Source organism: Mytilus edulis, chromosome 7, assembly GCF_963676685.1.
Source record: "Mytilus edulis chromosome 7, xbMytEdul2.2, whole genome shotgun sequence".
Lineage (NCBI taxonomy): Eukaryota > Metazoa > Mollusca > Bivalvia > Mytilida > Mytilidae > Mytilus > Mytilus edulis.
Genome location: NC_092350.1, coordinates 92,602,496 through 92,614,912, shown reverse-complemented (window position 1 = coordinate 92,614,912; position 12,417 = coordinate 92,602,496). Strand labels below are relative to the sequence as shown.

The following is a 12,417-nucleotide window of genomic DNA, read 5'->3' as shown; positions in this document are numbered from 1 at the left end:
TTTATAAAGCACAAAGGCGTCAATATTCACCTCAGAAACTCACAAAACCTTTGAATAGACTTATTAAGAAGGGATATAATTACGATACTGTTGTCAAGTCATTAAAGATTGCATATTTTGGCGTTAATATTGAGTCACTGATAAGGTCTTTGCATCGGAACTAAACACATTTATTCTAAAAACAGTTGTTGGCATGACACGGGCTATGTTCTTCTCATATATATTATGATGGAATGATACTAAACCCCTAACGGGAAGGATTGTGCCTGATGTTCATATGATAAAATCATAATCTTTCAGTCAGTTTAATTGAAGTCTGGAGCTGGCATGTCAGTTAACTGCTAGTAGTCTGTTGTTATTTATGTATTATTGTCATTTTGTTTATTTTCTTTGGTTACATCTTCTGACATCAGACTCGGACTTCTATTAAACTGAATTTTAATATGCGTATAGTTATGCGTTTACTTTTCTACATTGGTTAGAGGTATAGGGGGAGGGTTGAGATCTCACAAACATGTTTGACCCCGCCGCATTTTTGCGCCTGTCCCAAGTCAGGAGCCTCTGGCCTTTGTTAGTCTTGTATTATTTTAATTTTAGTTTCTTGTGTACAATTTGGAAATTAGTATAGCGTTCATTCTCACTGGACTAGTATATATTTGTTTAGGGGCCAGCTGAAGGACGCCTCCGGGTGCGGGAATATCTCGCTACATTGACGACCTATTGGTGACCCTCTACTGTTGTTTTTTTTTTTTGGTCGGGTTGTTGTCTCTTTGACACATTCCCCATTTCCATTCTCAATTTTACCATTACAGCCATTTATTTTGTAGCATACGTACATACACATGATACATATACAACAACTAAATTGTAAAGTCTGCTTTTGTGATAACCATGTTTTTGTACTGAATTGTATTAATCTAAAACGGGAGCTTCCCAAGGCAAGCAAATTCTAACAGCGGTTGGAGTCTTTTAATGAATAATTTAACTTTATTACAACTTTACATATCTTATTCATGTGAAGCTATCAACTGTATACACTGAAACTTTTCCAAAGGGGTTACAGAAAATAACTCGAACATATATCGTCACTGCAAATACATTGAATAATTCTTAAAAAAATAAAATCATGAAACCAATCATGTTGGCAAAGTCCCTTAATAGGTGACACTTATATTGTTATAGCATTAATTTGAGTTTTTATTTAATCCTATTCGTATGTTTAAAAAAAAACTGTTACAAATAACAAACGCTTTTGTGCTGGTATTGACATGGGTGTAAATAAACCAATCATAGATACCATAATTAAAATTTCAAATTGACGTCAGACGCGTGTTTCGTCTACAAAAGACTCATCAGTGACCAAAAACTTCCTAAAAGTTTTGCCACATACAGCTAAAGTAATGATATGTTTATATCTCCACCAATGAATTGTCATAAATTTGATAAGCATGTAATGTATACAGAATAATAACCCTTACTAATCTTTAGTACATGGACAAATATGACATATAAACAATTCGAACACATATTTTATGATCTGTCTTGTAATTTTATGACAAATACATTATTAACACGAACAGTTCTAGATATAACTATGGACATTAACCTTCCTATATAATGTACTATCAAATCAAATAAGATATTAACTGTTACAACATGTTACTGTAAACAGTTACATAGATAATGATTTGATAAAACTACGTACTAGTCTCCCGATACTACACCATGGTATAAACACATTTCAAGATATGAACTTAATAAATGTACTAATGAGTTTATTGACAGACTTTGATAGACTTCGTACTAATACTGATTATGAATAGGACATCTTGTCGTTTGTTTAGCTTCAAGTATTCACTTGGTTTAGAATAGACATAAATCAAATTAAAAAAAACTTAATTAAGGCCAATGGTAAACAACACTATGATTATTTCAATGAAACTAAGAGTTGAGCTCCTTGTTATTTACAAATTTGACGCCTTAGATTACTACGTTTTTTTTAAATTAAAATTAAGGATGTTTGCTACTCTGTTAAAAAATAACAAGCTTTTTAAAAGACTGTTATAAATTGATAGTATATAAATAAAGAAACTAAAAAAGTAGACAAAAATGGAGGGTCCGTGTGCTAGTTTTCGAGATATAAGCCATTGAAAATTTGACGGGAAATAATTCTCTCCAGATTTTTCATATATTTAATATTGGCACCTTATCTGTTTCAAAAACTATGAAAAAATAACAAGAATTCTAGAAAATTTGAAATATGGCTTTTCAAACTTTATGTAATAAAATTATGAAAAGAAAAGTAGGGGTTAGTGGGCAAATTTTTTTCATGACAATACATGGATAAAACCAGAGGATTCCGAAATCTGGCAAAAAATAAAAAAATGGAGGAGCAAACATCCTTAAGAAATAAGTCATGGGGGCTTGAATATATACTGATTTCACGAAGGGTTGGCCCTTTGTGATTAGTATTTTACCACGAGCGATAGCGAAGGTAAAATATCGACATTCAAGCCCGCATGACTTATTTGTTAAGTTAGGGTTTTAAAAACTCTTACTCACAAATTTGACATACTTCGGACTTATACTCTGATTCTCGTTTTTTTTATACAGATCAGACCGTTGGTTTTCCCGTTTAAATGGTTTTACACTAGTCTTGTAATTTTGGGCCCTTTATAGCTTGTTGTTCGGTGTGAGCCAATACTCCGTGTTGAAAGCCGTACCTTGACCTATCATGGTTTACTTTTAAAAATTGTAATTTGGATGGAAAATTGTCTCATTTGCACTCATACCACATCATCCTTTATCTATTTTATTCAATTTGTGAGTTAATCACCCCTGTGTGCACATCAATAAAATGTGTTTGATCGTATGATGATTTGGCAATGAACCCTATTGTCACAGATCATAAAAATTAGCAAAGGGACAATATCAACATAAATAAAAAAAGTATTGTCTTTGATATATTTGCAAAGGCTAATCAGCGACAATTTCTTTTGATCAAACTACAGCCTCCGACCTAGAATATATAGTGATCAAAGGTACCAGGATTATAATTTAATTTATACAATAAGGATCTTATACTGTAACTCGACAAACTGTCATTCTATGTGATGAGTTTTGTTACAACATAATCTCTCTCTTTTTATAACTTTGAATAGTTATGGTAGTACATCTGTTCAATACTTATATTTTAAAATATTGCAAGGTCATTAGTATTCAAGTCTGAAAAGCATGATCAATGCAAAATTTCCGGTTTAATTGTACAGGTTGTGCATTCATAACACTTATATATACAATTGTCATATAATAAGAGGTTGTGCAGAATTGTCAACAAGCGTGTCATGTTCTTAGCTAGAAACCAGTATTTCCAAATACAAGATGATCACAGAATTCAGATAGCCTAATTCAACATTCAAATATTCAAACATTCAAATATTCTGATGATGATGATGTTTTTTGAGGAATCATCAGTACATATTTGTTGACATGTTATAATATTGATCAGGTCAATTTGTACTGCAAATTGGTTTTTTTTCAAATGATAGCTGGGAAAACTAGTTGCAAGGATTTTTTGTTTAAAAGTGTTTGATGATATTATTATCCTTTGATTTTTGTATTTACAATATATTGCATTGATGATAACAAAAACTATAATTTAAAAAAAAATAGATTTTTGTTTTTCATTTATTCATTTTACTGTATATGCATATTTAAAAAGAGAGACAACATATATTAAAGGGACATTCAAGTTCTTAAGTCGAAACAATACTGACAACGCCATGGCTAAAAAAAGAGATAAATTAATAGAGACGAAGAAATGTTTTCACGGAGAACATGTGCGGTCATATGTGTTTTAAGTCTAGAGTATGCAACTATGCCTTTTAAACCTAACGTGCTATTTATAAATCATCATATTCATATCTGCTGTGCAAATAGTGTGACCCGTTTGAAATGCTGGAATTTGATCTTCAATGCCTCTCGGCAAAGACCATTACAATTATTCATTTTGTAGCATGCGTATATATATAAAATTAATGAACAATTTCACTTTATAACACCTAAATATCTTATTCATGTGAAACTATCAACTGTATAAACTGAAACTTTTAAAATATTTTACATGATATTTACTTTCTCTTTTCCAAAAGGGAGACATAATATAACTCGTAAAGAAGGACGAAAGATAGCAAAGGGACAGTCAAACTCATAAATCAAAAATAAACTGACAAGGCCATGGCTAAAAATGAAAAAGACAAACAGTAGTACACATGACACAACATAGAAAACTAAAGAATAAACAACACGAACCCCACCAAAAACTAACGGTAATCTCCGGTGCTTCGGAAGGGTAAGCAAACTCTGCTCCAAATGTAGCACCTGTTGTGTTGCTTATGTGATAACATATCCGGTAAATAGTCTAATTCGGTAGGTCACATTCATGAAAGGAAAGGGGATTGTAGTTACGACGTAAGGAACATATCCGATATAATTTGTGAAACGGTTATTCCATAACGGTCAACCAACTCGTGATGGCGGCCGTAAAATTTACGAAGGGATGATTTCAATTTTACCATGTGTTACTCTTGGTTTTCATAGCTTTCTTGTGAGCGGCAACCCTCTATCAAGAAAATCATGATAGGAAATGCAACACGGGAATATCATATCAATAGGGGGATATATACCCCGTATGCAGGTGCTGCTTGAATGTTGCTACTTAGAAATGAAAATTTAACAATTGGACAGCTGAAATCATTTCTTTTGTCGTAAAATTTTGTTTTCAACCGACCCTCATTGTCAATTTCTAGATGTAAGTTTAGATATGAGTCCGACTCAACTGTATCTGTAGTATCCTTTATTTATAGTTCGATAGGATAGATGCGTTCCACATAGTCAACAAATTTTGAATTGTTTAGTGAAAGAACCTCATCTATATAGTGGAAAGTAAAGTTAAAGGATAACGCTAACTTCTTATCTTTCTTCCTAAGAAGTTCTTGCATGAAGTCAGCCTCACAGTAATAAAGAAACAAGTCGAAAATAAACTCATCATAGATACCAGGACTAAATTCTGTACATACGCCAGACGCGCGTTTCGTCAACAAAAGACTCATCAGAGACGTTCGAATCCAAAAAAGTTAAAAAGGTTAAATAAAATACGAAGTTGAAGACCATTGAGGACCAGAATATATATCATCACTGCACATATATTGAATAATTCGTAGAAAATCAAATCATGAAGACAAAGTCGATTAAAAGTTAATACTTATTTGGTTAGCATTAATTTTAATGTTTATTTACTCATATTCGTTGCAAATAACAAACGCTTTGTGTTGGTATTGGCATGTGTGTTGTATGGTTAACTTTTTTTCAATCTCCAACAATGAATTGTCATAAATTTGATACCCCATTAATGTATACATAATATTTCCCCTTACTAATCTTTAGTACAAGGAAATATAATATATCAAACATTCGAACACATATCACTCTTGTAATCTTATTACACATACAGTATTAACGCGAACATCTCTAGATATAACTATGGACATTGACCTACCTATATAATGTACTATCAAAACAAATAAGATATCAGCTGATACAACATGCTACTGTAAACAGTAACGTAGATAATGGTATGATAATATTACATGTACTGGTCTCCCGTCACAACAATACATTTCAAGATATATGATATATGTGAAAATCAGTTTATTGACCGACTTTAATAGACTTCTTACTAATACTGATTATGAATAGGACTTCTTGTCGTTTGTTGTTTAGCTTCTAATATTTCTTTGGTTTAGAATAGAAATAATGGGGCCTTCAATTAATTCTGATTGTACCACGGGTTGGATCTTTATGGTAAATATTTGTTTACGAGCGAAAGTGAGGGGTAAAATGTCGGCATTAAGGGCAAACATTCCAAAATTTTACTAGGATAAAACAAAATGTTCTTTTATTGTACTTGAATGATATGTTTATTTTCGAAAAATTATCTAAACCTTGTTACATGTGTATAAAACAAAGAAAACAACATTGTTCCAAATCAAATGCAAACAAAAAATGGTGATTGCATCATATCTTCAGTAAATATTTCTTAATTTATACATTACTTTGAATTAAAAAATAACAAATCCGGCAATTCCTATCAATGTTAGACAATTAGTATGTACTTTATCAGTTGTTTTATCAACAAATGTTTAGAAGATTGCATATACCCTTTCTCAGTAACGGCGATTAACACGCGAATTTGGTAGTGTTTGCATATTTTGTTGAAGAGTTTTTGTATGTCCTTCTTGTTCGCCTTAGTCATGTTTTCATATACTTTTCTTCGTTTTTTTGTTTTGAGACTGTGTTCTATTTATTTTCTTCTTTCTTTTAACAAAAGAAAATAAAACCAGGTTCAAAGCTAAGCTTTAAAAAGACAACAAAACTTAAAACTTCGATATTGGTGCCAGATATAAAAATTAGACATCAAGCTTTACGCCAGGATTATAATTTAGTAAGCCAGACACGCGTTTCGTCTACATGAGACTCATCAGTGACGCTCATATCAAAATATTTATATGGCCAAACACGTACAAAGTTGAAGAGCATTGAGGATTCAAAATTCAAAAAGTTGTGCCAAATACGGCTTAGGAAATCTTTGCTCTGGATAAGAAAATCCTTAGTTTTTCGAAAAATTTAAAGTTTTGTAAATAGGAAATTTACAACAATGACCACATTATTGATATTCATGTCAACAACGAAATGTTGACTACTGGGCTGGTGATATCCATTTTTTTAAAAATAATTAGTAGTTAGTGGCTTTGTAACTGCATGTTCTCTCAGATCAGAATTTTGTCTTTTTGTTGTTGAATTATACAAATATACCCGGCCACGTCTACTCTGTATTTCTGTTAGATGTATTTCCACTTGTATCCATCTAATGAGTTAAGTCTTTTCAATCTGATTTTTATAGTTTGTTTTTATGTTGTACTGTTACATCACTGTCCAAGCTAAAATGGGGGGGGGGGGATCCTCTAACATTTTTAACTACAACACATTCTGTATGTATGTGTGTGCCTGTCCCATGTCAAGAGCCTGTAATGCAGTGGATACCTTTTATGTTTTGTAACATATTTGTTTTTTGTGTTTTTTGTACATAAATTAGGCCGTTAGTTTTCTCCTTGGAAAGTGTTTTATATGTGTCATTTCAAAGCCTTTTATAGATGACTATGCGGTATGGGCATTTTTGAAGGCCGTACAGTAATCTATAGTTGTTACTTTCTGTGTCATTTAGTATCTTGTGGAGAGTTGTCTTGTGGCCAACCATACCACATCTTCTTTTTTTATCTATAGTGTTAGTCTAAATTTTGTCAGATTCTTTTAGCACATATTGTTTACATTCATAAATAACATTTGTTGTCATGTCAACTAATATACCTTATGATTGCAGTGAGATATTTGTACCATAAGAAACCCAAGTAAAACAATTACGAAATAAGTGAGATATTCACCACATGTCGCTGTTATATCAAAAACAGAGTGTCAAATGCAAACTGTATATCCACAACAAATAATTTGAGGTCAGACGAAATAAAACAAATTAAAAACTGAATAAACGCTACCACAATATTCTTTTCTCACAATTATATATATTTTTTTTAAATACAATAGTTTTATTATGAACAAATATATACTTATTGTTCTGGCATGCGGAACATTTACAGTGGCTATTTTATTATATATTCCATTTCTTTAGTCAATGCATGATGCAATATAAGCAACCAAGAAAAAAAACTGTATCCTTAAAGGCCGCTGCATAATTCTATATCCGCCATGTATGTGTAAGACGTCATGTCATTAATACCAGTCCCGCTAATACTCGGGGTAACTGATTGGAATGTCGCTGGGGTTACGCTTTACAATGCTTTTTATATAATTTAGATTTCGTAACTCGCAACTGGACTTTCATAATTTGCATCTCTACTTTATTGACTCGGAGCTTGCAACTCAACGATATAGACCCTCCCAATTGTCAGTGTGTTCCTTGGAATATATCGTTTATGAATTATATCTGAGTTTCTCAACAACCCATCGACAAGGCTGCCAATTCTACAAAAAACGTATACGTCTAACAAATCAGTAAAATTTCCAAATTTTAATAGATAGAAAATGATATTGCTCAGAATGTCAAAATGTACATAACCGTTTTACCAAACGTTTTATTATTTTGGTCTATTTTTTTTCAACTGGTGTATAAGGCAATCTCTCGCTATCTGGTATTTTCCATTTAGACAGTCATACTTATACAGAAATGTTTTGCTTGTTTTTGCTTTTTTTTTGTAAAACATAAAGACTGCATTGTATTCGATGGGTTATCTAGACTGCAAGCAAAACTGTACATTTTTTTCCAATGTTGCATTAAGTGCATGTTGTTTATATCGAGCATTTTTCAAGTTCAACCATTCTTGTAGGTTGCACAGGTTGATGATATTCAAAAAGAAGTGACATCAATGTGATTATATTTAAAAGGTTGAATAGATGAATGATACGATCAAATTGGCAGATATAATACAAAAGAAAGCCTTATTGTTAATACGAAACAAAAGTAGGGTAGGTCCACCACTAATAATTGTAGATATAGTCTCCCCATGAAATATTTGCGTCAGGTATAATGTATTTGACCAGTCCGGCTTCTTGTCCCTCCGTCCATTACTTCCGTCCTGTGTTTGTCATCGCAACTCCTCTGAAACCACACAAATGTATACATAATCAGGACATAGTCAGATGAAGCATATTGACAGGAATTTATGATTCTTTTTATTTCCGGACCCTTTGCAATTATTGGCATCAATACTAAAATACAACAGTTTGTAATCACAACTGCCCTGACAACATACGAAAAAAAATCTAAAAACCTTTATAGATAATAGAGACATACTATGTACATGATGTAGACCTGCATTTCGACAGGATAATATGATTATTTATTTTCTAGGAGTCATGTCTATTTAAACTTAGAATGTGGTTTAAATATATGTGCGATAGGGACGTTAAAGTACGATGGTCACGCTAAAGTGCGATGGTCTACACTCAAGTACGATTCCTCCATCAGCTAAAGTCCTATGGTCTGCGAAAGTATAGACGTGAGAAACGTAGTTGGATTATGACGTTAACAGTCGTTTATACAAACCAAACATAAACATGCCGAAAGATGAAATAAAGAATAAAAGCGAACAGATGCATATTAAGCTCGACCAACAACCCCGTTTCTCTCGTATTCAAATCAAAGCTTGTAAAAATAAATTTTATTATCGACAAACTAGATTTCACAAAAAGACTTTAAATTTTTTTTTAACATTAATGCCCTTGAACCTTACTCTATTGCTCCATCGTACTTTAGCGTGCTGAACCATCGCACTTTAGCAAACAAACAACCATCGTACTTTAGAGTGAGACACCACCGTACTTTAGCGTAGACCATCGCACTTTAGCGTGACCATCGCACTTTAGAGTACCATCGCATTTTAGAATCCTACATATATCATGTATATACTACTGCAAAAAGTAAAATCACCGAGGAAAATTCGAAACGGAAAGTCACTCATCAGATGGTAAAACTAAATGATAAAACACATCAAACGAATGGACAACTGTCATATTGCTGACTTGGAACATGCATTTTCAAATGAATTAATGGTGGATTGAACCTGGTTTTATAGCGCTACACCTCTCACTTGTATGCTAGTCGCATCGAAATCCTTTATCTTTACAACGATGCGTTAACAAAACAGACATGATAGGTAAAATAGTCAAAGTATGGGTACAGCAGTCATCACTCTGTTACAATCTTAAAACAAACAAATTTTTAACACAAAAGCAACAATTTTGTCATTGGAACTCCTCTGAAACCATAGTATACAACTTCAGTTAATGAAACTTTGAAAACAATAAGGACATACTATGTAGATGTGCATATTGACAGTAAATTATGATTCAATTTATTTTCTAAGAGGTTCATTTGCCTAAATATTGTCATCTCAACTCCTTTGAAATGTAAATTTTTCTCAGTATAATTTTGTCGAGGTTATGACTTTTTGAACTTATAAATATCTAGTGAGATTTTGTTTGACCATTGACACAGAGGGGGCATGGGGTGTGGGAGCTTTCTTCCCATGGTTCTTTTATTGAGCTTGAGAAGACTGATAGAGGGTACGTAGATCATAGTGTTGTAGATGTAAGGAGCTGAGACAACCTTTACACGACCTTTTTGAATATTTTTAGAATAAAAAATACATAACCTATCAAATATTTTGTGACATGTATATCCACAGCTATCATACAAACGATATTTTATAAGAGATAAATAGATTTGAAACACATCTGACGCATTTCAACAGGATCTGATTTTGATAGTATTTGTAAAATAGCCACCAAATATTTTATTACTTTCAGGGACTGGTGACTTGAATAGCAGCCTTGTCGGTTATGTCATTCTAATTATATATTATTAAGTGGTAAATACTATAGTTCGACAATTCAAATTATCTTAGAACTCAAAGATAGAAAATATTAAATGAGGAAACAAACAAAAAATTGAATATACAAATGAATTAATTATTAGTGTTATTTTGTCACGAGTTGATTGATTTTTGATTATCTACTTATTTGATTAGTACTTTGTTTAGTCAATTGCCAATGGGCATTTTAAATGAATTAAAGTAGAAAATGTAAGCATGTTTATCATGTATGAATGTTTTTATGCATTTACCATTTGCTTTGATGCGACATTATCGACAATGTGTTGACAACTTCTATTGTTGTATGTTGTAAGAGGAGTGACATAAAAGAGTTTATTTTACATGACAGAAATTATCGGTTTTTATTTTAATTGGGAAATCACAGAAATTATTTCAAACACTGTTATGTATAGATTATCGGGTTTTCTACACAGTGATATCGTAAAATATCAGGCGACGCGAGCCACAATGTGAACCTTTTTGGCGAGTGAGCGTAGCAAGCGAGCTAAAAAGTTCCACATTGTGTCGAGCGGCTGACATTTTACGATATCTATACGAAGAAAACCTGATTATCTTTTTATCGTTCTATTACTGGTCGTTTCTTTCTCCCTAGACAGATTTACGCTTGACAAAAGCAAGCTTGATAACGTCTCCTCTCGCATTATGACGTCGCTGATAACTTCTCCTCTCACATTGTGACGACGCTGATAATGCCTGGTCTCGTTTTGAAGTCTTGATACGAGAATTACGGAGCAACAGAGCAGGGTGATATAGGCGGAGGAAAGGACGATAAAATAACTTATCACAGTAGATCATCAAAACCACTCAACGCTTACAAGTAATCAACCCTACCCCAGTACCCAAGCAGAATATGGATAACACTGACAAATTGTATATGATCAAACTTCTCTTTTTAACTCATTTGATGGTACTTGTAAATTGATATTAGTTTTTTTTTCTTGAGTTACCTTTATTGGAAAGTTATTATGTAAAACCTAAAAAAATGCATTTATTTTTTTAAGGAAAAGTTCATAGACAAAGGTCACCTTATCCAGCAATGGAAGGACAGCAGTAAGTAAATAACAGCCGTGCACAATTTATAAAACTTTCATGGCTAGTTGGATGTCAAAACAGGTCTTAGATAGACTGATTTTCTTAAAGTAAATAATTGGATGTTCTAAAATAGATATAGGAAGATGTGGTGTGAGTGCCAATGAGACAACTCTCCATACAAATAACAATTTAAAAAGTAAACCATTATAGGTTAAAGTACGGCCTTCAACACGGAGCTTTGGCTCACACCGAACAACAAGCTATAAAGGGCCCCAAAATTACTAGTGTAAAACCATTCAAACGGGAAAACCAACGGTCTAATCTATATAAACAAAACGAGAAACGAGAAACACGTATATATTACATAAACAAACGACAACTACTGTACATCAGATTCCTGACTTAGGACAGGTGCAAACATTTGCAGCGGGATTAAACGTTTTAATGGATCCAAACCTTCTCCCTTTTTCTGAAACAATAGCATAACATCACAACAAAGAAAAACATACGATAAAATATCAATTGGCAGACTTAACTCAATCAAAAAACGTATGATTAAACAATGAACGAATAAATTTGATCTGCGATATCTGAATACAAATGCACAGTTAATTAAATATTAGAGACAAACATTCATGACCAAAAAGCTAACAAACAAATTCAAACGCAGGACATGACTGAGAAATATTTAACCAATCAATGTTAACTTTAGAAAAAAAACGGTTTTTTTTTTAAATAATCTTGAAGTTTATACAAATGTTGTAAGAATAAGTGAAAAATTGAAGATATTACAAATAATCAAAGCTTGTGTACATACAAGATCCATATAAATAAAAAATAACAAAAAAGCATTATAAAC

At 32.4% G+C, this 12,417-nt stretch overlaps 1 protein-coding gene across 1 annotated transcript in view; it reads left to right on the top strand.

Moving 5' to 3' along the window:
• Positions 1 to 12,417, top strand: part of LOC139483502 (uncharacterized) — a 54,329-nt gene that overhangs the window by 22,059 nt on the left and 19,853 nt on the right. The window contains exon 5 of the mRNA XM_071267524.1: positions 11,528 to 11,576. Within this exon, the coding sequence (XP_071123625.1) occupies positions 11,528 to 11,576 (49 nt within the window). The remainder of the gene's footprint in view (positions 1 to 11,527; positions 11,577 to 12,417) is intronic.